Source organism: Centroberyx affinis, unplaced genomic scaffold (genome assembly GCF_046629955.1).
Source record: "Centroberyx affinis isolate AG114_WGS23_722 - 3 ecotype Tasmania unplaced genomic scaffold, CSIRO-AGI_Caff_v1 ptg005091l_1, whole genome shotgun sequence".
NCBI classification, from domain to species: Eukaryota; Metazoa; Chordata; class Actinopteri; order Beryciformes; family Berycidae; genus Centroberyx; species Centroberyx affinis.
The window spans coordinates 382,077-407,441 of record NW_027282520.1 but is presented as its reverse complement, the minus strand read 5'-3'; the positions used below and the strand labels follow the sequence as shown (position 1 = coordinate 407,441).

Genomic DNA, 25,365 nt, shown 5'->3' with positions numbered 1-25,365 from the left:
CATCCTTATTCATTTACTCTTCACCTTACCCATCTCCATCCAAGGTTTACAGTCACAGCACATACTTAACAATTCAACCACAGTTATTGGTCGCTTAGAAAATGTACTACCAACCTAAATAAGACCAAACTCCTGTACATACAAAAGATCTTGACTCCAATATATCAAAGACTTGGGTGTTGGAAAATAAAAGACAAAAAGGGGGAGAATTTACCATTTGAAACAAAAGTCAAAACCTGTGCAATTGCAAATGAGCCATCGGTTTGAAATGCAGCGCTTTGAGAAACTCCCTCTTGTTTTGCTCACAGTGTTCTGGCCGGTCCATATGGATTATTCTGATTAAGAGGGTTCTCAGAGCTTAGTGTACCAGAACCAATCTGCACCCTTGGACACTTCCCCGAATACTTGTCCCCAGGTACACAAGGGACAACAATCTTCTACCTCAGCAACCATAACATTTTCCCCTTGCATTTAGGGGGGGGGGGGCTGACAAATGCAGATATGCCAGTGTGGCTGGGGACTAGTTTGTAGTATTCTAGCACTAAACCCTCTTTCTCTGCGCATTCAGCAGAGAGTTAGTTGCCCGTTTGCATGGCCTTGTTGTAGCTCTCTGTAGTCCCAAGCCAATCTCCGCTGATGTGCCTCTGTATGGCGGCACAGTTCCCCCCCAAATCCCCCATACTAGAGGTTGTCCCCTGGCTGGTACTGTGGCTCTGTGGCTGTGAAGTAGTCTTCCAAGAAGGACTGGATGTACTCGAATGTGGGTCTTTCATCTGGCTCCTTCTTCCAGCAGTGCCTCATCATCTCGTGGAGGGACTCGGGGCAGCCCTGGGGGCACGGCATGCGGTAGCCTCGCTCCACCTGCTCAAGCACCTCCCGATTCACCATGCCTGGAAAGGAGACACAGCAAAATAAATGAGACAAGTTTAGCAGGTACAGAAATTAAAGGGGGCTCAGGGCAAAAATGCTCTTGAGAGTTCATAAAATGCCTGTGAAACGAGAAATGAGGGTCCAAAATATGCCTAAAGATTAGGAGTATTCTTTTTCCACCCTGCACACATTTTATTTGTTAAGCTACTGTGAATGCGACTACTGTTCTGTGGGCAACCATATTTGATTCGCGAGAGCCTATAATCGAGGTATTCTTTCCAGTGCGGTATGGGCAAGAAAAATGGAGCAATTTTTGATCAGAGAATAACCGAGTACGCAGCCTGAAGCAGTGAAAACAGTTGGCACCATGCAGCCAACAGTAGGAGAAAATGCCGACCCAACACAAACCAGTGCATCAACAAAAATAAAACAACCAATATCAAAAACTCAACAGGAGGTGGATGATGGACTGGTTGGGACAGAGAGTGAGGAAAACAGCACCATCTCCATCTGTAAGGTCTGTCGCCAGCTTCCAGCAGTGGGAAAAAAATGGGATGTGTGGTATATTATGATTTAAACTAAAAGCAAATCTTGGTGGTACAAAGTGAGTGTTTATTTGCCATTAAGCAATGGAAATGTATTATTGCATAGTTGAATAAAACCAACCAAAATGCCCCTAAGAAAACATATCGAGGTAAAAAATGCCCTCTCAGAAACAGAATTTCTTGCCCTGAATGGTAGTTTGAGGTTGAAAACATTGAGGTGAAGTTTAAAACTTCATCCTTTTTCTATTTCAAGGGTGATAAGACATACTGGACTATTTGACAAAAACAATGTAGTTTGTAGAAATTCTGTAACTTGGCATGATGTTCCAATGATCTCAGGACAAGCCAAGAAAATAACTTGCCCTGAAATGAACATAAATAACTAGCCTCCATCAGCGATTTGACTTCTCTTTACTTTCTTTCCGGATTTCAATTTTTGGACATAAAATTCCTGTTCATTTCAAACCAAGGCCAAAAACTAGTGCTTTATCATCTGACTTCTTCAGCCGTACTAGAGAACCAGAGTACTGTATTGCTCCCTGATACAGGAAGACAGTGATCTTGAACCCTGTGACACCGCAGACAGAGCTCCATGGGGAGTTGGACTGTAGCTAAAAGAGGTTATGACACAGAGTCAGTGGTATGGACACAGCCACAGCCACCACCCCCCCCAAGTCCTTCATCCCCCCCTCTTCCCCCATCTCTCTGTGGGACAGCGGGGATCAGATTCTCTCACACTCTGAAAGAGGAGAGGCTTGGAGCAACTGCTGAAACTAGGATACGGCGGTTGCAGTATGCCGGATGCTGAGGTGTTAGCATGATTTATGTCTTGGATGCGAATAGCTCAGCTCTCATAACATGCCTGTCATACATATGTGCGTGAGTGTTTATAAATATCCATATATACATGGACTAAAATAGAACAAGAGGCTGTGTTCCCATGTAGGTGCTGTGCCTCAATGTGGTCTTGGTATACTTCCTTCCTACTTGCTCCTCCAAAAGACACGATGGCACGCCAAGAGCCACAAATGGCCTGTGAGTCTAACCCCAACTTTGAGAAGGGGAGCGAAGGTTCAGTCCCCAGAACTTGTGGCTCTAGGGTGCATTAAGTAGACTGAGGAGTTTGCACTCAAAGCCAAGCAGGCCACAGGAGCCAGATGGTCCCCTATAAGAGCTGCTGGTTAAGTCTGCCATATGGCACACTCTGTAATCAGTGCCAGTCACACTGTCAACACCAGACACACTGCAATACTGTTCTCAGACAGCAGGTGTCAGGTGTGAGGTGACGGACGTAGCTGAACGATGGTGAATGAGACTCCTCATAGGTGAATCATACATTGGGGGAGGATGAGGGGTACTTTCCCATGGACTGATAAGCCATTAGGCATCTGTGTTGACTCATATCTACTGTAGGCTGGTCTATTCCGAACTGTATGTGTGAGAAAATACAGTCAAATGCTTCAGATGATCAATGCTCAGAATAGCGCATCTGAATTGTCATGAGGCAAAGACTGATTCATTTTTTTTTCTGTTCAGATTCTTTGAGAGTGACTTATTCAAGACAGACATAAGACAAAATTAAATTGACAAGAAATTCTGACCAAAAAAAGACCTCACATCCCTGATTAGCATATGTCTGTATAGTTCTTGTCCTTACCTGGGTATGGTACTCTGCCCTTGGTCACCAGTTCAGTCAGTAGTATACCAAAGGACCAGACGTCTGACTTGATGGTGAAGCGGCCGTACAGAGCCGCTTCAGGGGCCGTCCACTTGATGGGGAACTTGGCACCTGGAAAAAAAGAAAGAAATGAGTCACGTGGGAGGGAATATACAGTCTTATTTTTGCACACTTTGCTGTGCAGTGACTTAGAATTAGGTTAGACTTAAGGTTAGGTTGAGGTTATGGTAAGAATTGAGGTTAGGCATATACTGGTGAGGGTTAAAGTTAGGGTTAGGGAATTAACATACTCAATGTAAGTCTGCACAAATTTAGCCATACAAACGTGTGTGTGTGTGCGTCTGTGTCTACTAACTACATCCGGTCCTTCACACGCACCTTGTCTGGCAGTGTACTCGTTGTCCTCGATCAGCCGGGCCAGGCCAAAGTCGGCAATCTTACAAACCAGGTTATCAGCCACCAGAATGTTGGCAGCTCTCAGGTCCCTGTGGATGTAGTTCATCCTCTCTATGAAGGCCATGCCATCTGCAATCTGGGACAGGATTGGATTGGAGAGGACAGACAGGGAGGCGGGGTCAGCAAACAGAGAACGACATAAAGACGCATCCAAAGCTAACAGCCAGAGAGAGCAGGTTTTGTTAATTTTGTAGTTTTTTGCAGCTGACCTGACCCGGGTCAAACATTACATGTGAATAATTCTTAGCATTCGTTTTAACCTACCTGGAGCACCACATGGGTGGGGTTAGCGTCGGATAAACCAGTATCTTCTATTAAATCACCTCTTATAACTTTCTTCTGTCGGAAGGCCTTTCATTCGTTTTAGTTCTTAATTGTGTTTTTTTTCCCTTGTTGTTCTATTTTTCCACTGCATTTTCATTTTACTTTAAATTCATGTCAAGCTTTGTTTCATCATGTGTTTTATTCTGTCTATTGATTTTATTTTTGCCATTTTGCGTTTCAGTTTTATGTGAAGCACTTGAGTGTTTTTGATGAGTGCTATACAAATAAACTTTATTAAACTGTATTATTATAAGTTGTCAAACAAAGAAAAGTAAACTAAATTGACTTTCAAATAGTATCAACCTTCTGCCACTCAATCTGTAGTTCTATGGCAAACTGCAACAATCTGCTCATCCACAGCTATGACAATGAGAACAAACGGACTAATGTTTTAAAACGACTATCCAACACCTCCTCATACTGACTGCCAACTCCTCTAATTCTCCAACTCTTTTCCACTCTATCGAGCGAGGAGAAGGAGGGGGATGAGGAGCGAGGAGGTGAATTAAGCGCAGATCACAGTGTGCGACCAACCCACCGAGCTTAAGTGGCCTCTGAGGAGCGGTGTTTAAGTGCTCCAGGCAGTTAAGTGGTGGAGAACGAGGAGAGGCACACACAGTGAGAGGAGGAGGGGAGGAGGAGGGGGAGGGAGGGAGGTAGAGATGTCAGCTTGGATATTAAATAAATATGACAGCCAGATGGAGAACCAACTGAAGCCCTTGCACACAGGGACCTGGCACGGCTGAATAATCGCCTCATACACACCTATACAAGCGAGCACACACTGCTACACACACAGCTGAAAAATTCGCCCACGCACAGGCTCCCCTGGTGTTGCTGCTTTTGCATGATAATCATTCACACACTCACACACTCTCACACATACACACACACACACACACACAGAGCGGATAGGCAGTTGCTGTGCTCCTACCTGTGCAGCCATATCCACCAGCTGGGGCAGCTTCAGGTATTTTCCATCTCCCTCCTTTAGAAAGTCCAGTAAACTCCCTGTCAGATTTTGAAAGAGTTCATTGTCAAGCATATTGAGTAAATTTGTCTGGGCATTGCATAAACACATAAATAACCGGTAACAACACAAAAATACAGCCAGCATCAGTTGACACAAGAGAGTTCAGCATCTCAACAGAAAATGTAACTTGGAAACAACATGATTGTTGACCTTGGTAATTCACTACAATAAAACAGTGTATTGGTTTGTTGCTTTTTTTGCTTCTACTTGGGACGGTTGCTGTGACTTCAGTCATAATAAGAGTCAGAATCCAGTTCAACAGTCAGGTTAATTTACATGTACTGGGAAAACTCCAAGGCAAATTCTGGGTACATGGCAATTCAAGGGACCCTATAGGAATTCAAATCTGCCTCTATTCATATACATATATGATCAAAGATGTTTCATGAAGACATTGTTGCAATTAGATTTTGTCCACTCATCTGAGTGGTTAAATTTGAAGTTATTGCATTTTCTTTTTTTTTTAAGATTTATTTTTGGCATTTTCATGCTTTATTTGACAGGGAGATAGTTAGAGAGAGACAGGAAGGTATGGGAGAGAGAGAGGGGAAGACAGGCAGCAAAGGACCACAGGCCGGATTCGAACCACAGTTATTGCATTTTCAACAATTCATCCTTTTTAACAGGTAGTTTCAGACTAATTCCAGTCAATGCATCACAACTGGACTTGGTCTTGATTGGTTCCCCTCATGAAACGGTTTCTAAAGTCCTTCAAATCAGGCAAGTTTTCAGCATCTGAACTGACAAACTCCCTGGAAAGCCGCCACTCATCAGGTTTGAATTACATGAACTGGTGTTGTCAGCCAATCAGGGTCCAGTATTGTGACCGTCCTGTCGGTGAGGACTTCAAGCTAAGGCCTCAAACTACTGCAAGTCTTCAAAGTCATTCAATGTCATTCAATAAATACCCTTTACTACATTTATTTGCAAAACATTGTACGCTGTCATAGCTCCCACATGGTACCACAGTGACCATATTTAGTCCCTACTAGTTAACACTTGGTGTAATTTAGTATCTATGAGCTGTCAGGTTTTCTGATCGTGTGCGAGTGTATGCTCACATATATCTAAATATTACTTTCTGCTATGCTTGTGTCTGCGATCATGACCTGTCCTTACCTTTGCCCATGAACTCGGTGACGATGTAGATGGGTTCTTCGGACACCACGGCGTACAGGGGCACCAGTTTGTCGTGTCGGAGTTTCTTCATGATCTGAGCCTCCTGTAGGAAGGCCTCTGGGGACATGGTGCCTGGCTTCAGGGTCTTGATTGCTACCTTAGTGGTGCCATTCCACGTGCCTGAATAGAAATATGTGTAACTGGTCAGTGGTGTCTCAAGTACATCATAAATTAATAGTGTACAGGGATTATCAAAGAATAAGTGAGCTAAGACATTTTTCAAGTTATGAGTCTGCACATGAATGAGTTTTAGAAGTGATAAATATCGAGATATGCTCTGGTACATTTAAGAATTTTTGACACCTTCAAACGTGATTGAGAAGTTAATCCTAAAATCAACCTTTAATCTCAGTGGGAGCAGAAACCTCATTAAGGTAACAATCGTGTAAAGCACAGCTCAGGAGAGAAAGAACATGACAGCTTAAATAATCAGTCACTTCCTGGTTGAGAGCCACTTACTCACGCCCTGCTTACACACAAAGAGCTGAGCCAGGAGATCTAGCCTGACCTTCATGAATGAATCATACTGAACAAACTACACACACAAACACACACACACACACACACACATGCACACACTGGAGCTGAAGGGTGAAGTAGGGCAATGATGATAACATCCAATATTATGGGGTTGCGAGAACATAGGAAAAGCAATGGAGGTCAGTGGAGGTCAATAGTGCATCTAATGAGAAATGATACAACATAAAACAGTACTGATGGACAACACAGATTTGGACACAGCCTAACACAACACGAAGAGATGAATAGAGGTGGAATTTTCAATATGAAGCTGTGGCTAAATACAAAAACAAAAAGAACAAAACAGTGCAGGGAGAGAAAGAGAAGAATTCCTGGCATTGCATAGTAGAGGCTTGCAGGCTGGGGCTTGCTGCAGGCCGGGCTTAATGAAAGAGTGACTGATGAGGAGAGAGAGAGAGAGAGAGAGAGAGAGAGAGAGAGAGAGAGAGAGAGAAAGAAAGAAAGAAAGCGAGAGAGAGACAGAGAGAGAGAGAGAGATGTTTGCCCGTCTCGCCACCCAGGCAGGCCAGCGAATTGAAGTGTAGGAGGTTCCCTGTGATTACTGAGCTGTGTGTGTGTGTGTGTGTGTGTTTATGAGCATGTGTTGAGGAAGTGATCAGGAAAACCAAAAGCAATCAGGAAAACGCTGGAAAACAGCAGCGTCAAGAGCAGCTCCCTAGGGAAGCCGCTTCCACATAACTTCATGTTCATATGAATCATTCCATACATTTACAACTACCTCATATGCATAAAAAGTGGTACCTACTTATGTATTTGTTTACATCATACATTATATTACAAGTATGCTGTTACTAATTAATGCACAGTGAATGCTGTGTTGTTTTTATATTCTGTATGCCTTTATGTTTCTTATGTTTGTTTGTGTAAGTCTTTATGTTGGTGTAAGTATAAGTAAATGCAGAAACTTTACTAATTCATGTTCAGTGCCAGGGTGAAACATCACTATTACAGAATGCAGATATGTCTATGTTGTTGTTGTTGACTTAGGGAGTATACATGCAAAATGAATATTAAAGCTCATGGCCTGATCCCCATCTATCCTGGCAGGGAAAATATAGGTGGAGCAAGTGAATAAAAAGCCTATCTACCCTCAACAGCTGCCATCAAAGTGCCAATGAGCAAGGCACTTATTTCTAACTATTACTGACTGTGGATGTGCTGGGCAGCTCCCGGGTTTGTTTGTTTCTTTGCAAAATAAGGCTTAAATCAGTAATCTGTGACATTTCCACATACTGTGAATAAATGTCTGTTTTGCTACTCTCTATTGCTGATTGATGTAACACAATAATGATTCAACCCAGTTCATGAAAGCTTTTACATTTGCTGTTCTAAACACCCGGTGTCAGGAAGGTCTTTCCCAGTAAAAATCCTCTGCCGCACAGGGAAGTGATGCGTTTTACATTTCCGTAAGAAGCAAAAAGCAGTTTGTTTGGAATAATTAGAGGACTGGGTAGTAATGTGTAGTAATGAGCAGTGATAGCCACCATGACTGAACAAAGAAGGCTGATACCTACAGAAACTCAGGGAAATACAGGGAAATTACACTGTTTTATTGACGGGTGATGTCTGGGAAGTGCAGTGCAAAAACACCACAGCAATGACCAGTCACCAAAAAAAATAAAATAAAATGTATCTTGCGGGTTACTACTTTAAACATGCATTGTAAAGGTTGATGATTTTTGCTACTTTAGTTCAAAGCTGACACTGTCTTTTATATGAGGAGCATGTTCTGTTGATCTCAGTGTTATTCGAAACCCATTGTACCCTACAGTGTTTCAAAAATGTATGTTCATTAATGTGAAGCTCAGACTGTTTATCTCTATTCCTGAAAGGCTGATTACTTGGAAATATAAGCTTTTCATGTGACAGCAACAATACACTTGCAGATGGTGTATATGTGTGTAGATAAGTACGGTTTGAGTATAGCAGTAAGCAGTATCTTACCCATCCAGACTTCTCCGAAGCAGCCCTGGCCCAGTTTGAGCTCCAGTCGGAGGGACTCTCTGGGGATCTCCCAGGCATCTTTAGCCAGGCCCTGGGTCTGAGGCTTCACCGTGGGACACACAGACGTCAGCCTGTAGCACAGCCCATCTGAATGCTCTGGACAGGGAGGGACATATAAGGAACAAAAATAACCGACCTGTGAGTTAGAGCTTGCTTACATCAACGTCCCGCCTGCTAATTCAGCCTGTAGGCCTAAGTTGGTCTATACACACCACCAGCCTGTGACACACTAACACAACCACTGTGTCTGCGTAGTGTTAAGTACATACACAATCCTAGCAGTAAGCACTAGTAGCCGTATGAACTGTGCTGTAAACATGCGGTACATAAAAAATATATATCACCATGCCTCATGACAGCTGTAGCATACTACATTCAAACCACACTGAAGCCCAAACACTGACATGTGACATGTAATTCATCACAGACTAATGGGTAATTTATTCGCTGCTATTTTCCGGTTACAATTTTGCCAATGTCAACTCCATCAATCCCAGGAAACAGTACACTGTCCTGGTGATTTCAGTGTACAAATATGAACCGTTTGGAACGAAACCATTTCAAATTCAAATTCAGTGTATTCAAAAAGCCTAATGATCGTTACGGCAGCCTTTTCGGACACAGCAAGAGTCTAGCTGACTACGACAGCACTAACCATCTTGTGAAATGTTCCATTTGAGTTCTGCACACAGAAAGGGAAAAACAGTGGGGTTAACGAGCCTGTTACATTCAACCGCTGAACCACTAAGTTACATTCTGCACACTCTGAATACCCTTACACAGCCTTTCTACAGCACTGCTCAGTTAGTTAGCAGCGGCTTGTATGAAGCTCATTCTGGAGAGTACAAAAGCTGCACTCGGAGGGAAGTAAAAAGGAGCGCAGAGCTTTGAGAGTTACCAGTAATAAATTATCGAGAGCGCTGCAGTTAGTCACCAGCAGGAGGAGCGGCAATGTGAACTGCGTGGAACCGAGCAGGGCAGGGTCAACACAAGACCTCAGACCATATGTTAAAGAGATGACTCAACGTAAGAGACATCAACTTGCGTATGGAGCCTGCTATTGTCGGTGGGAGTTGAACTGTATTCTCACAAACTTGTCAATAAGCGGTTTGTCCCGGGTGTGTTTACATCATCAAGACTTCCTGCTTTCTTGCGACGGCCCACAGGGGATTTTTCTGAACAGCTGCCTGCTTATCAACATTGTGCAGATTACAGCGGGCTTAAGAATGTTTTTTTTTTTATGAAATGTTTTTTATATTCCAGCCTTTTTTGGCTTAGTCCCACATGGTCCTGCTTTTTCGGGATTTTGTCACGATTACTGAGCCATGACGGTGTCAGTGAAAGCACTCCTTGAAGTCGGTCTAGAATCACCACAAAAAAAAAAGCCTCTGTGAAACATATTCAATAAATGTCCCAGCACCAGATCTGCAGCTGAATAATGCATTTTCTACTGCAAGCACTATGTTCTTTGACTGCATAAAGTGAAGCTAGCATTCAAATATGTGCTGAAATACCAAATGAAACAAGAGTGGGGACTACTTGTTTTACAAAATCCCTTCAAAAAACAGACAAAAACCCAAATGTCTAAGTGACTGTTACAAACCTTCCAAGTGTTTGACTGGATCATACAATCCATGTCTGATATGTTCTACAGTAGTAATAAGAAGCAAAAGATAACAAACTTGCTCAAAGCTGGAATGTCTCTTTAGTTGTAAACAACAATTTGTCTAAACGCTACCTACATAAGCATAAGGTACAGTGGGCCGTGTGGCTGGGCTGCATACCTGTGTAGTGTTTCACCAGCTTCTGCAGCGTCTCAAACTGGGCCCGGGTGGTGATGTAATAACCACCGTTATCCAGCTTGCGGATCTTGTAGTGTTTGACGTTGTCTCCCTTTATCTCATCCCAGTCCCGGATGGACAGAGAGTAGGCACCTTTAAAATCAACAGAAATTAGATTAGACTATGCCTTATGGTCAAATTTTTCAGAAATCTGCTTTGCATTACAGGCCATCATTTAATATAAAGAGAAAAAAATATACACACATTGAATTGGTAAACCACATAATAGTGCAGAAAGTTGGTCCATATAAATACACATATGTTTGCACTGAACCAGGCCCACACTCAACTACAAGCATAAATAAGATAAAAAGCTTTCCTCTTTGTATATTGAAACTCCACTGTACAGTTTACAATCTTGTTTTGCAAATAATAAATCCTATTACCTTTAGTAGTCTCGCTCTCTCGTGCCAGGAAAGTGCCTCGCTGGTTCCCTGGAACCAACAGGAGACGCTCAGCATCTTTGCGGCCCATTTTACCAAAGTACCATCTGCCGAAATAGAGAGAAAGTCAGTCAGGAGCAGTTTGATATACAGTGTGTAAGATTTTATCATTTATGCACAGCTGTGAAAGCAATAAAAATGACCACAGTTTTAAACATATAGCTCCATATAGTGCTTTGAGCCTTTGTGTGATTTGGAAATTCTCTGGGTTGATTTGAATCTTAGAAATCCTTTCTCTAGTACTGATAAATTAAACATCAAGGCAGTTGGAGGGGGAAATAAATTGTACTGGTTGTCAGCAGCTCTTAGGGACTAAAGAACACAATGCTGATAATATTATCACAATCATTTCATTTGCTTGATGATTTCATTTTGTACATTTTTTATTACATTTACAGAAAACCCTATATGGCTGCCTTTCAAGTCAGACACAGGCAACCAAAAAGATTAATATTTCATTCAAGCTGGAATGCAACTGACTGGACCGTACTACAACTACTACCACTACAGCTACAACTGAAAAGAAAATAACAAACTTTGCTCTAGGCAATAGGCCTTTATCTTGTTACATTACATATCAATCATTTTTGTAAATAGTGCATTGCTATTATATAAGGCCTCGTACTGTACAATCAACCTGCACTGCAAAAAAACAGTCACTTACTCTTAATCTTAAAATCTTGTTTTTCTTAAAAAACAATAGTTTGCCTATGTTAAGATATCATCACAAGTGGAGTTGTATTGGAAACAAGCTGATTTTTTCACTTGTTTCAAGAGAAATCAGACTAAGACTGAACACACGGTTAAATAACTTGTTGAGTTTTTTTCAGTGTAGGTTAAAAACGGCTTACAGCCAACGAGAAACCAGGCCAAAACCTTGTATAAAAACAGCATTGGGAGTGCCATCGGTTTGTCAGTTAAAATACTGGACTCTATTGTCTAGAGTCCCGCCCTGCCATGTGTTTGTGATGGGTTAGTCACAACGTGTGACCGCCCGGCCTCACCATGCTGTCTTAATCAACAGGGAACTAACCGAGCAGGATGAGCAAAAGGAATGGGAGGGAGAGAAAAAGAGGAGAGAGAGCGGAACAAGTTCTTACTCTTCAGCCTGTATGGAGTCGGCCGGAGCCACGTAGTTACTGGGGATGTAACCGTTCTGCCCGGTGTTGATGGAGCGAGCCTCCCACCAGTCGCCTTCCCTGGACAGAGGAGAGGAGAAACAGTGGTTGGATTACACAGTACAAACAGAAACACCCTCACGTCTGTTTGGAAAACCTGACACCTTCCTTGAAAAAATGATTGCTAGCATGACAGTAAAGCTCACTATGGAAGGTCACTGAACTCTCATTCAGGAGATTAGGTCATATTTCTAAAGTATACTGCAGGAAGGAAGTATGACTAATAACACAGAAGTGCCTACATGACAAAGAAGAGCATGACTTGTGACTGTATGCTTGTGGGGGATTTTTTTTTGTGACCAAATTTGTGTTACTTTTCATATTGATAAGACAAGGGTGAACAAATCAAAAATGAGAAATTGTTCACATCATTATGTTTCAACTAAAAGCACAATCGAGGAATACTAAATCGGTACTAAATAACTAAATAAATAATATTGTACTAGAATATTTGATTAATTCCACCACACTATATCTCCATTCTGGGGGAAATATGTTATTCACAGCTAATTGTTCTATACTGAAACAAAGAAACAATGTCTACTAAAACATTTGGTAAGCAAATGTCTAAAGATAGCTAATTGCTTCAGTAATGTTGCAATAGGAGTATGACTTTCATGCATGTTATCATTTTGTAACTATTTGTAATGGATTTCCTAAATGGTTATTACTATTGCAATACATTTATTTTACTACATGTTCGGACAGTGGCACGTTTTATACAGAGGACTCGGTGTATGCCAAATGTAATATTCCATTAAGCCGTGCCTCAGATCTGTGTAGAAAAAAGAAAAAGAGAGATAGGTTCTAACCAGATGGCCCATTAGAGGGACCCATTAACCCAGACAGCTTTCAGCCTTAATATCAGACCTGAATACAATGAGGGATTAAAACACACACACACACACACACACACACACACACACCTACACACACCTACACACACACACACACACACACACAGGCTCTTGCTTGCAGGAACACAGGCACATTCAAAGACACATGCACACAGGCACACACACAACAACACACACGTACACACAAATCCCAGGGTAATCATACCCACGCAGCAGGATCTTGTCATTGTGCTTGGTATACATATTCCAGTTTCATGTCTGTCCGTGTAGAAACCACATGTACTCACGTGTTATTGATAATCTGGAAGCGATCCCCTTTTTTGAATGACAGATCGTCTGACGTCCTGGCTTCATAGTCGTACAGCGCCACAAAAAATGTTACACCGCCTGAAAGCAAAACATCAGAACCGAAGGATTAGAGATAGTGTACGACGGGTCTGCATGCTGCTAGTTGGTAAAATTGCTAGTAAATCCCAGAGTGTACCAAGACTTCTAAAAAACCTGACCAATCCCTTTAAGTCAACTCAAGTTTATTTGTGTAGTCCTTAATCAGTGTTACAGTCTCAAAGGGCTTCACAACGCCCCCATTATGAGACAATAAGTGAAAACGACAACCCCCCAACCTCAGACCCTCGATAAGAACAAGGAAAAACTCCCACGAAAGCCTTGTCTAGACTTTGTGCCACTTCAATGTTCATCTTCCTTTGATTGTCTTAAAATATTGAACACTTTAGCTAGTCGCACATTGAGAATTTCCATCGACAGATAAACAACTATCCTAACACATTTCAAGATTGCATCATAGAATACATTTATATTTCTTTTAAAACAGACCTTTTTGAAAATAAATGACTGCACCGTAAAGTCTGGAATTTATAAAAAAAAAAGCTCTCTCGACTCCTTTTCATTTTAAGGACAGGTTAAGGAAACAAAATATACATTACATAATTCTGAAACTGAGTGGTATCACTTCAAGCCACTGAGTAAAATTGATGTGATTTAATCTCACGCTATAATGGAACAGTGGTCTCGTCGGTGGTATGAAGTGACAGAGTGCAGACAGACAGCACAACTCTGATATGTTTATCTTGAGGAGGAAATTGAATGGGCAGGATTAGATCTAAACAGCCCCTCGGGCCCAGATTATCCTCCTTGAGAGACAGCGAGACAGAGAGAGAGAGGGGGACAGAGAGAAGTGTGTGTGTGTGTGTGTGTATATTGAGCTTGTGGTGATTTTAATTTATTTTCATATCATCCAAAGTAATTTTCAAATCTATAATCAAAACAAGTCATGAAAGTATAAAACTACAAACTGCAAAAGCGCATAAATAAAGCCATTGAATTCAATGTACTCCAATGCACAAGGATGTAATTTGTTCTTTGGCAAGGGAGAGGCCATGACTACTGCATTGCCTGCCATTTTGATTATAGACCTATTTTGGGTTTCTATTTGGCCTTGATGTATTGGCTGTCTCGTTTCAAAGGTCTGATTTGCATAACATCTGCTGCTCATAAAGATCTGTGCATATCAAATGTGCAAGTAACACAACTTTGCACAAATCAAACATAACCTAAAACTGTACACTTCTTGCAGATAATAACAACAGGATGATAAAGTATAAAATGGCAGGGGAAACAGTTCCAGACGTATTAGGTTGTGCTTGGTTCTGCATATTAGCTGAGTAATGTTATATCCATCATTCCAATGTCTATTGAAAAAGCAGCAAAGCCTGCAGATCTCAGCTAGTTCCCAGCAGTGGCTATGGACTCAAATAGGCATTAACTCCCATCATTAACCCCACAAGACTTTTCACACCGCCACACTTAGCCACCGTCTCTCAGGCTTCCCACACTTAATTGGACATCAAATTCAAGGACTTTTCAATGACTTTAAAGGTCTTGTTTGATGAAACCTCACAATTGGCATGCTTTAGGGCAAGACATGACATTGGTCAAAATTAGATATCATGGAGGCCTCATTTTTACTCATGATCTTGTAAAGAAATCACAGCGAAGTCATTCATTAAAACTGCTGCTATATCAACACAAATATTCATCACAAGTTTTCCTCAGGGTTTTAAGAGGAGATTGTAGGACAGACAGACAGAGAGCTGAGCCATATTCATGAATTTGGGTGCTATATTTTAGAGCTGCAATGATTAATCAATTAGTTGTCAACTATTAGCCTAAATTAATCGCCAACTATTTCGATAATCAATTAATCGGTTTGAGTAATTTTTTAAGAAAAATAAAAATAACAAAATTCTTCTTAAATGTGAATATTTTCTGGTTTCTTTACTCCTCTATGACAGTAAACTGAATATCTTTGGGTTGTGGACAAAACAAGACATTTGAGGACGTCATCTTGGGCTTTGGGAAACACTGATCGACATTTTTCACCATTTTCTGACATTTTATAGACCAAACAACTAATCGATTAATCGAGAAAAAAATCAACAGATTAATCGACAATGAAAATAATCGTTAGTTGCAGCCCTACTATATTTACAAAAAAACTCAAGGATTTTCAAGGCCTGGTCCCATGTTTCACCCTCTCAAAACCTGAGAAATCCCCTGCCCAAACTGACCTGTGACGACACTAGGGAAGGGGCTGCTCACAGCCACCGAGGTGAAGGAGGTGGACGCCCCGCCGAACGGCGTCATGATCGAAGAAGCCCCACCGAAGGGCGTGAGGGCGGCGCCGTGACTGTTGTAGCTGTTGTTGTGTGTCTTCATGGCCGGGGAATGCCCCATCAGGGTGGGGTCGGGCCCGTAGTGGCCCATGTGGGCGTTGACCGGCGTGGCGTTCGAGTTGTCGGGTCGGTACTTCAGCGCCGGGCCCTTGTCCTCTTTGCTCCTGACGCAACCCATCGTCAAGCCTGGGGGAAGAGGAGGGGAAGGAGCATTAGATTAACTAGCTGATTCTAAAAGTATTGATACCGTTTTTGAATCCACATATTGGAGCAACGCAAATGGAAATAAACTTCGGTGCACAAATCCAATCAGGAAACACAGGCAAATCAAACAGGTGGCAGGCGGCTCAGATAGTAACATCCTTGCCAGAAAAGGATTGTCAGGAATTGGATACTCATGGATTGGGGACAAGTGAGACAAGGTGTTCACTGGAAATTTTAAAGGATGTGAATATTATGAGAGGAAGTGACATGTGAGGGAAAGAGAAATCGGATCTCAGTGTTCTATTGGAGACACATTTTAATTCCAGGTGTAAACATATTCCAAAAAGTTGTCAATGTCTCTGCACCAATGCAATTATCTAAAAAGATTCAGATAATTGAAAGGAAATATGAATAGAAAACCACAAACCGGACAGTGCACTGAATGTATAAATAAGCAACAGAGGCGACGAGGCTTATGGGGTTGAGCTTGTGTCACGAATGCAGACTGCAGAAATAACCGTGATACTGTGCGTTGCCTGAAGCCTTTTTTCGGGGTCTTAACATAACTCTCCCATCCAGAAAACAAAGAATGCGAGCCAACACTGACCTCACATGACTTCAATTCCAAACAAAAGCCTGTAAACCCAGCCAAGCTAGAAACTAGATCCTATTACAGCCTATGGCCATTTCAGCTCCCCCAATGATCAAGCTATCACTGACACAGATTTGACAAGAGCAAAAAGCCCTTCAGTGTTCCAGAGATGGTGCTCTCCCCTACAGAGCCCACTGTTACCTGATACTTGTGTGTGTGTGTGTGTGTGTGTGTGTGTGTGTGTGTGTGTGTGTGTGTGTGTGTGTGTGTGTGTTGATGTACTGGACTAGGACCAAATTATTTCACAAGGATAGAAAGATAAGGGAAATCCTCCTTAATTTTTAGGGTTTGGTATGGAGTGGGAAAGGTTCTGGTTAATGGTTTGAGAAGGAGGAAGTCAATGGAACATCCTCACAAGTAGAGTAATAAATACTTGCATGTCCGTGTGTGTGTGTCCTGCTAAACCTGAGCTGACAGCATCATTTATAGTGCCTTCTGTGTTCACTTATTTTTCTGCCACTCTTAGCCTCTTTGCTGTGTGCCTGTGTGTGTGTGTGTGTGTGTGTGTGTGTGTGTGTGTGTGTGTGTGTGTGTGTGTGTGTGTGTGTGTGTGTGTGCGTGACAGAGATCAGAGGAATGTGGCGCCTGGGAGGAACAGGTGTCACAGCTTCAGAGAACAAAACCCTGCAGGAACCAAGTGAACAAGAGGGCTGGCCATGTCTGTGCGTGTGTGTGTGTGCACCCACGCATGTGTGTGTGTGTGTGTGTGTGTGTGTGTGTGTGTGTGTGTGTGCCCGTCCAACTGTACACAAAAGACAGAACAAGCTGCCAGTGCACGACAGATGAACTCTCAACAACTCCAAGAACAATCCATTTCTGATGACTCAGATCCTGGCACTGTAAAACGTTACAACACAGTTTCACTGCCTCTCAGCCAGACATCACACACTGACATGTGTGGCAGAGGTGTGTGCTGGTGTCACTCATAGATGAAAGGGTCTGACACAGCCAAGACAAAAGGCAAGAGAGGCAGAATACAGGGTGGAAACAGAGGACAATGTATTAAGCCTATGAGCTGTAATGGACCACGACGGCTATGTTTACAAGCGCACAATAATGCGACTATTACCAGAAGTCTGAGTTTGACGATAGTGTGATTAAGCCGTTTACATGATAGAATAAAGTGCGCTTATAATCCGGTTTACATGTGACATGTGGGTACTGAGAGTATTGTGTTTTGATCACACTTAGAGATGTCATCAAGATTAAGACGGTAAAATTGGAGTACGATTACACTTACTCTAAGAGTATAATCACACTGACATAATCAGAATAATCAGAATAATCAGAATCAGTACAATGATTACATGGATCCTGCTTTACTCTTCATTGGATTACAATCACATTTTTTGTGTGCATAAACATGGTCAAAGTCTATGGAATAGGTGGGAAGATTACTCTAGTTCTGCTTTACTATGTACCCAATGATAACATATACAACTTTAACACTCTAAACCTACTGGTATAGAGTGTGTTCTGTCTCTTTGTTATGAAGAGAGTTTAAGATACGGCTCTATACATTTGAATACATTTGAATACTATATTGATTTGACCGCACCATTTTCTGCCTCTATCGTGAAGAACATGAGGGTAGAGTAACCATTTGCTCTCTACTCTCCAAGAATGACTTGGCCTGTGATGAGCAGCACTACAGCTAAACCTCATGAGGGCCAGCTCGATCGATATATAGATCTACTTATTTGAGATGGATGGTGTATTGACTTCCTCTCATGAACAAACAATATTGACTGAAAAGCAAATTCTGAGGCTGCGGATATGGAGAGAGAAGAGAGAGGATGAGGGGCAGGGAGAGGAAGATGGAGGGAGAGAGAAGGAGAAAAGGAAGGACAGAGTATGAGAGAGACAAAGCAGATTCACGCTTCACAGCAAAGTCATTGTCTTGAAGCAAATGAACAGTTCTCTCAGTTCGACTGTTCACACTTTTTTCTTCTTTGTGGAGTGAATTCCTAAGTAGTCTTCAATATGTGACTTATGCAATCAAACATTTGTCCCGTGATATTTAGGCTTATTTTTTGTTCAAGGACTAGAGTGGTGCATGTGGTGTGCATGAAGGACAATGCAAGAGAGGAGACAAAGGCAACTGAGAAATTGCTTTGGAGGCTGGCAAGAGCAACGTAGCTGGAGTAAAATCAGTTAATCAGTTAAAAAAAACAATTAATTTGCAATTTCTCCATTCTCTCCTCATCTTGAAAAGGCATGTTGTTTGACTACTAAAATTAAGTGTATATAAGATGGGCAAATAAAAGAAGGCGGAAGAGACAGACCTCCATGTTTATAAGCCTTGACATACTTTCTATATGGCATGGAATTTGCCATATATATTTAAAATATCCCATGATTTCCACAGTAGCATTTGCTTTAAACTATTTTTTAAATTCTGATAGCATTACAGAATACTGTCACTAATACTCTTCTGTGGCAATCTAAACTTTCTAGTACTCATTATTTTGCTCTATATGGCAAACCCCACCTATCTGGCCTCTAAGTAGGATAAAACAAACCATGAAATGTATTTGCACAATGAAATAATATACACTATTCGATTCAGGTCAGGACACATCATGTCCACATTGCAATATGGAAGCCAAGTGACATCAGAGCAGAAGCCAACATAAACCTGACCACAACCTTTGACCCCGTCCCGACCTGCAAGTCAACCTTCCCACAGTTCCAAATGCCAACACCACTCTAAAATAGGCTTAGGAGCCACTTAGCGCTGACGCCGAAGCTAATGCTAAAGCTAACTAATGGCTGACCTGAGGGGAGGGTAAGTCAACATGGAGAACGGGTGTCAGCGTAGACTGGGGAGGGTATCCATGGTTCAAATCCTCTGTTGTGAGGTATTTGAGCAAATAATCCTTTGGTTTGGGTGACTGGCTAATCCTGATGAGATCAGACCATCAGTGACGGTGATGACGATCAGATGGTAAGTAGACGGATTCTGTCCCAACCAGCAGCTGACCTCGAGCAAAGATAACATTAATGGTACCTGGATGATCAAAGCACTTTCACTTAACGTTGATCAAGGTATCTGGACGACTTCAAGAGACAACTCAAAAGGAGGCAGTGAAGCACATGGATACAGTTATTAATTATCAAGGAGCAAACACTGAAGAAGCTGTGTGTTTCAAAATACATTCAAACAGAAACACAGCAGTATCTGTGTGCTCCGGAGGTCGCTTTAGGTAAAGTCTATACGAAGTTACCCAGAGATCGTGATTTAAATTACTGTCCTAGTTTCAGTCACTCTTCCTGTGCGGATGGGCCGAGGCATGTGAAACCTATCAGCAGTTTCATTTACGGTTCAGGAGATTCCTTTGATCAATGATACCAAAATGTACGTTTATAAACTGGATTCAGCATTACGAATGTATTTGAGCTAATGTGTTAAAACTCCCATTCCTTTAATGGATGGCACCGTTCTCTACACACCACCATGCTCCCAGAGGATTCGTTCCTAAAATGCCCATGAATAGATCACAAGCCTGAGCGAGCCCACAGGGGTGGCACATGATCCGGCGTGTCAAATTGGTTCATCGCCCACAAGTTTCACTTGAGAGGCCTTTCTTTTTGGCAGAACAGAACGCAAGATATAGCCTGGAGTGAAATCTAGAATTAATCTTGGGATATTACATTAAAATGATGATTTATTAATAACACAACAAGGCTGCCATTGTTGAGAGGCAACAACTAAGCCTTTCTTTGAAAAAAAATAACACATACAAATGATGTGTCTTGCTGCTACATAGACACCAAACAACACATTCTTCAAGAAAACCAGGCAGCCAACAAAAAGAGCTTCCTTGGGGACTGGGGCTGACATTAAGACTCTGTCTATAGCCACTATGGTATGCAACCTCTCAAGCTCTTTCTCATGATAACCAGTACGTTGATTTACATTTCTGACCTCACAGTCTTCTCCAGAGTCCAGTGTTTCTCACAATCTCAATTCTCTAGATGGGCCAAACATTTTAATTCTCTCTTTAAAATTATGTCTTTTAGACGTTTTGAGGCAATGAACAAAACAAACCCAGCGTTCTGAGCCATCCAATGAGAACGGCCCTCTCAGAAAAAGAGAAAACCTCATCTCTGCCCATTTAGTGCTGCAGAAAAAAGGCTTTTGGTTTACTCTTTTGTCAGTCCCATCTCTCCTTTGTTATGGACAAAGGGAAAGCAGTGAATACAGTACCTTGTGGTGCTCCCCCATAGAGCACAGCACACTCTCCTATAGAAGCCCATACACATGCTAACACACCGAGCAGCACAAACGCTAATGAGGGCACAGAGTCACCCAGCCCGACGGCGGTGGCCAAATGGTTATCCTGACCTTACAATGGTGGAGCCGAATACCTCAGTGATCAATCAAATGGACGACTCCAATATTCAATTCAAGCAGATGCCTCTACAGACTCTACAGCCTCTACAGCATCTGGTGTGGTCCTGTGCCAGTCCAGACTTACAACCACAGCTGATATGAATGAAAAGTTTGTCGTTGGAGCAAATTGCATTAAATCATTGTACTATAGCCTATGCTGTTTGGTGGAGACTTTTATCCATCTGTTTATCCATCTATTTTATGTATACAGTACGATAAGTACTTAGCATGGAAAGCCTCAGTGGGTATTGACCCCCGTCCCTGGCTGTTTTATTGACATGCTCTATCCATTAAGCTATTAAGGACTTCATTTAGATATTAGGATCCTAAAGCTCTTATGTTCGGAGAGGAAGAGAGCGGAAACAAGCTGACCTTGCTGACATGTTGGGAGTTTCTGTTATCCTGGGAAGGGAACCCTCCCGTCAATGCAAAAAAACTGAGAAACAGGGATGAGAATGCTTGGGGCGAGTATTATCGAGTATTATCACCGCTAATGTTTTATCTTGGGCGACAAATTTACCAGAACTAATGACAGCTCAAATCGACTTCACAGCAAATCAAATTACAGGCAGATTATTGGCTCCTCTCTCAGATGGCTTCTTTAATGAGGCTGTGTTATATAGACAATGAGATTAGCAGTGAGAAATGTGCCATTCTTTTGGTGGCTCCAGAGGAACAGGATGACACGGTCTGCAGAGAAAGACACACACACACACACACACACAGGCTAAAACAGAGATATGGGTCATGCATTTGACTTGGATACACTTTCTTACTTTCTCTTAAAACCTGCGACTTCAAGACCTTTTATGTTGCAGAGTTAGTGGAGCAACATTGAGCGGTTCTTTTACGCCTCTGCAAAAAAACAAATTATCATCCGCAGAATGTCCTATCCTTCTCCAAGCAACTGTTTCACTTTCTTCAAGCAATAAGCAAGCGGTAAATTCATGTGCATACTCCCATACATATTTGTGAGCAACTTTACTCCTTGGAATACTGTACAAGAGCGCTCACAAAGCATCGGTCGTGTTCAAACAAATGCCGGAGCCGGAGCCCATTCAAGGACATGTGACATGCGAGACCGGGTGCCAGGCTGCCAGTGATGCCCTGTCAGATTAAGGGGACGCGGGCTGCTGCTTCCCACTGGGCCTCATGAAACAATACTGAAGAGCTGGAGGAGAGGAGCTTTTGCAGTAGCTGGCATGGAGGCAAAATTCAGGAGAAAAGAAGGCAGGAAACAAGTCCCGCTACTACTTGCTATCAGGCCAAACTGTCAGCCCTGGGTAAACTAAGGTTAAACTAAACTGAAGAGGAGTGTAAGGGCCAAGTCACAGCTGTATGAGAACCTACAGTATAATTGATGAGTTAATCCTCCTATTCCCCGTCAGATTACGCCTATTTATAGCTTTCATACGGGCCTCGCAGTGAGTTATGATAGGAGGTTATTTTTATAGCACAAATCCCCGAGTATTTGCTCTCACGATTGCCTCGGTGTACTTCCGATAGCCAAGTATAAATGGGATGTCTCTGGCAGCCGTGTAGTCGTGTGTGATGCACTCAACAAGAACAAGCATGACGTGACTCTTAACTCTCATTCCTAGTCTGGTTAATCAGATAAGATGCAACTTTGGAGTGTTCTGGGAGAGGCCTTGCAACCTTTGAGCGGCTGCGTTGCACAATCTTTGCACTCGGGACAAAACTCTGACGCACTGCACACTTTCAGGTCCTACTTTCAGCAATCACGTAAATTTGAGGGTTTTGTCAGAGTTAAGGCTTTGCTTTGAATTAATTATATGAAAAAATAAGAAAGATCCACTGTTTAATGTCTAGAGTTTGCATTATATTAGGAGTTTTTGACATGGTTTATGCAAATGCCAACATGACGATATGGAAGGTATATCTGACACAGATGAGCTTGAAAGATAAAAAGCTGCCAGGTTTGTTTAGTAAACACTAGTCACAATCATGAAGAGATGAGATGGCACCAGGGGCTGCAACCCATTACTGAAGCGTAACTCAGTAATTGCCCTGGCGCACTCTCTGGGGCGCAGTACGGTCTTATCTTCGGGGCAGACTGCCATCTCTGCCAATCACAGTAAGCAGAGGGGGCTGGGGGAGAGGAACTTCCTTCCGAATCCATTCATGCCATTGAGGCCACCTGCTGTGCCTGTCAAAGGCTGGAGTGAGTCTGGGAGAGAGAAAGAGCCATCTTCAGCCTACAAAAAGAAGAGCTCTCCTTGTCCTCCGAGTCCAGCAATCCAGCACTAAAGAGGAGTTCCACAGTCTAATCATACAGCAAGCGTCGGATCTGGATATCTGAAACCCGAGCCGTCTTTTTTTGTCCTCGCAAATCCACTTCTTGAGAACGTTCAGTGTGCCAACATGTGCTAATTTAATGTGGGTGTCAAGTACGGCTCCAAACTTGCCACTGTGACACAAAGCGCTTGGAACCTCGTAATGTTTAATCAGTTAACTTCAGGATATTTAATGACACTGCACAGCGCCTCCAGGACACTTAAGGATCCTCCATGCCTCTAGTTGAGCTGAAGTCACTGTACCCCAGCCAACACCACCTGTTAGCGCTCCTCACTCCTCTGCCAACAGCCTTCTCCATTCCAGCTGTGTCTGTGTGTGTGTGTGTATGTCTGGGTGTGTGTGTGTGAGTATGTGTGTGTGTGTGTGTGTGTGTGAAAAGGAGACATGACTGTCCAGCCGACTGGGACTGTACTAACAGAGGGATTACCATGGAGGGGGGGATTACTGTGGCACCGGAGCCCAAACACACAGAGCGTGTGCACAGTAACAGACACATGCACACTCATGGACAGTGAATATAAATGGATTATGCGCACACACACACACACACACATACAAACCACTACAGTAGCACTCCTCTTGTGCTTCATGTCTCTCTTACTCCACCACAATTCTCTCACACACACACACTCACACAGATAACAGATATTGTGGGGTGTGTAAAATCAGGAAAATAGAGTTGCAGCACCACGCTGAGAGCAGGTTCTAGATGGAAACTATTAGACTTAAATGAAAGGGCTGTTGTCATTTGGTTAGATCTGCTTCTTATGTTAGATCTGTTATCTAGAGGCCTATCACAGCTGAGGCCTACAACAGCAGATTGTGTGTGTGTGTGTGTGTGTGTGTATGAATGAAAGAGAGAAAGAAAGAAAGGGATGAGCTGTATTTGTTGTTATGTGAAAGAAATCCAAGCACAAGAGAAGAGAAGATTGATCCATAAAAGCTAGAGAAAGGCTGCAGGCTTTGCTTTGCGTTGATATCACAAACGAGTGCAAATGCAGCGATCCTGACTTGTTACAATGCAACACACCGTGGAAACTCCTCTGATCGCTGTCCCAACTTTCTCCAAGTACTACAAGGCCCGGTGCACACTTCACTTCCCAAACAAAATCTGGACCAGACGATTTCTTTTTTTGCGAGCACTTCTTACCTTAAAAGCGACCTTTGCTGTGTTTTTAGTTAGGCTACATGCGTCCTGTGATCTTGCTTCCCAGTATTTTAGGGTACAATCCAAGTGGAAACACCCGACACAAGCAGTCTCTAACGTGGAATCTCAGTCGTCGGTTTGTCCCATACCGATTAACTACTTCACCAGCCCAAAGTCCTCTATTGAGATCCTTAATATTCCCCTCAAGTGCGGATACAATGCCAGCTGGCGACGCTTCCCAGGATCTGGTGGGGGTAAAAGCGACGCAAAACAGTTAAAATAGGCAGAGATCACTGCTCCGGGACCGGCGAGGGCTGCTTTGAGAGCCACATAACAATAGGCAGACTAGCACCGAGGAGCCGACGAGGCCAAAGGAGGAATCATGCTGCATTCAAGTGCTCCTATTAAACTCGTACTTCCGAGCTTCCGACTTTCCAGGAGTCCTAAATACGATTCGACACCAGTGCTTACGGTCGCAGACGATAACAAAATGGGCAAAAACTAGTTTTTAGTGGCTGTTGTTTTATTTTAGAAATGTACCGAGCTACTTTGTGGTGCAGTGGTCCAATGAATAGCAAAAATAGCCTACTCACTTAGCAGGGAATTGACGTTTTGATTAATCTGTAACATATCTTCCACACTCTCAGCCCCTTAAACGTCACAGCTTGGTGACTCAAAGATATCAAAGAAAATGTTTGACTTTCCCAGTCATATTTGCTACTTTGCTGGGTAGTTCATGAGGGTTCATATCGTAGTTACGACATTACCGACAGCACATGAAGGCACCATCAGCTCCTATTGAAAGGTTTTCCCGTGTGCCCAATATGGCCGACATCCCAGGCTCAGGTTTGGGCGGATATTCAGTGTGTAACCCGTCATACAGCCAAATATTGGTGTTTATTTTTCATCACTCAATCCAATGATATAGAAATATAGAAGGATACCCTAGACATAAATATCCACATTGTCCCGTCTAACATTTGAACCTTGTCCAATTTCTATCAGTGTG

The 25,365-nt window shown here is 42.6% G+C and overlaps 1 protein-coding gene across 1 annotated transcript; it reads right to left on the bottom strand.

The window, feature by feature from the left end:
- Positions 1 to 672: 672 nt before the first annotated feature.
- Positions 673 to 24,686, bottom strand: yes1 (YES proto-oncogene 1, Src family tyrosine kinase). The gene is made up of 12 exons (XM_071546029.1): positions 24,360 to 24,686; positions 15,537 to 15,827; positions 13,236 to 13,335; positions 12,014 to 12,112; positions 10,857 to 10,960; positions 10,414 to 10,563; positions 8,570 to 8,725; positions 6,026 to 6,205; positions 4,808 to 4,884; positions 3,472 to 3,625; positions 3,073 to 3,204; positions 673 to 890 (listed from the first exon to the last, which is right to left on the bottom strand). Exons 2-12 carry the CDS (start codon positions 15,817 to 15,819, stop codon positions 682 to 684), a joined length of 1,644 nt encoding a protein of 547 aa, XP_071402130.1. The 5' UTR covers positions 15,820 to 15,827; positions 24,360 to 24,686; the 3' UTR covers positions 673 to 681.
- Positions 24,687 to 25,365: the final 679 nt, after the last annotated feature.

Excerpts from the sequence above, each read along its gene's own strand:
- yes1 (XM_071546029.1), bottom strand. The coding sequence starts at position 15,819 with ATGGGTTGCGTCAGGAGCAAAGAGGACAAGGGCCCGGCGCTGAAGTAC. Across the intron at positions 10,961-12,013 it reads GACTCCATACAGGCTGAAGA|ATGGTACTTTGGTAAAATGG; the intron begins GTAAGAACTTGT and ends CTATTTCGGCAG. Across the intron at positions 8,726-10,413 it reads GCTGGTGAAACACTACACAG|AGCATTCAGATGGGCTGTGC; the intron begins GTATGCAGCCCA and ends CTCCCTGTCCAG.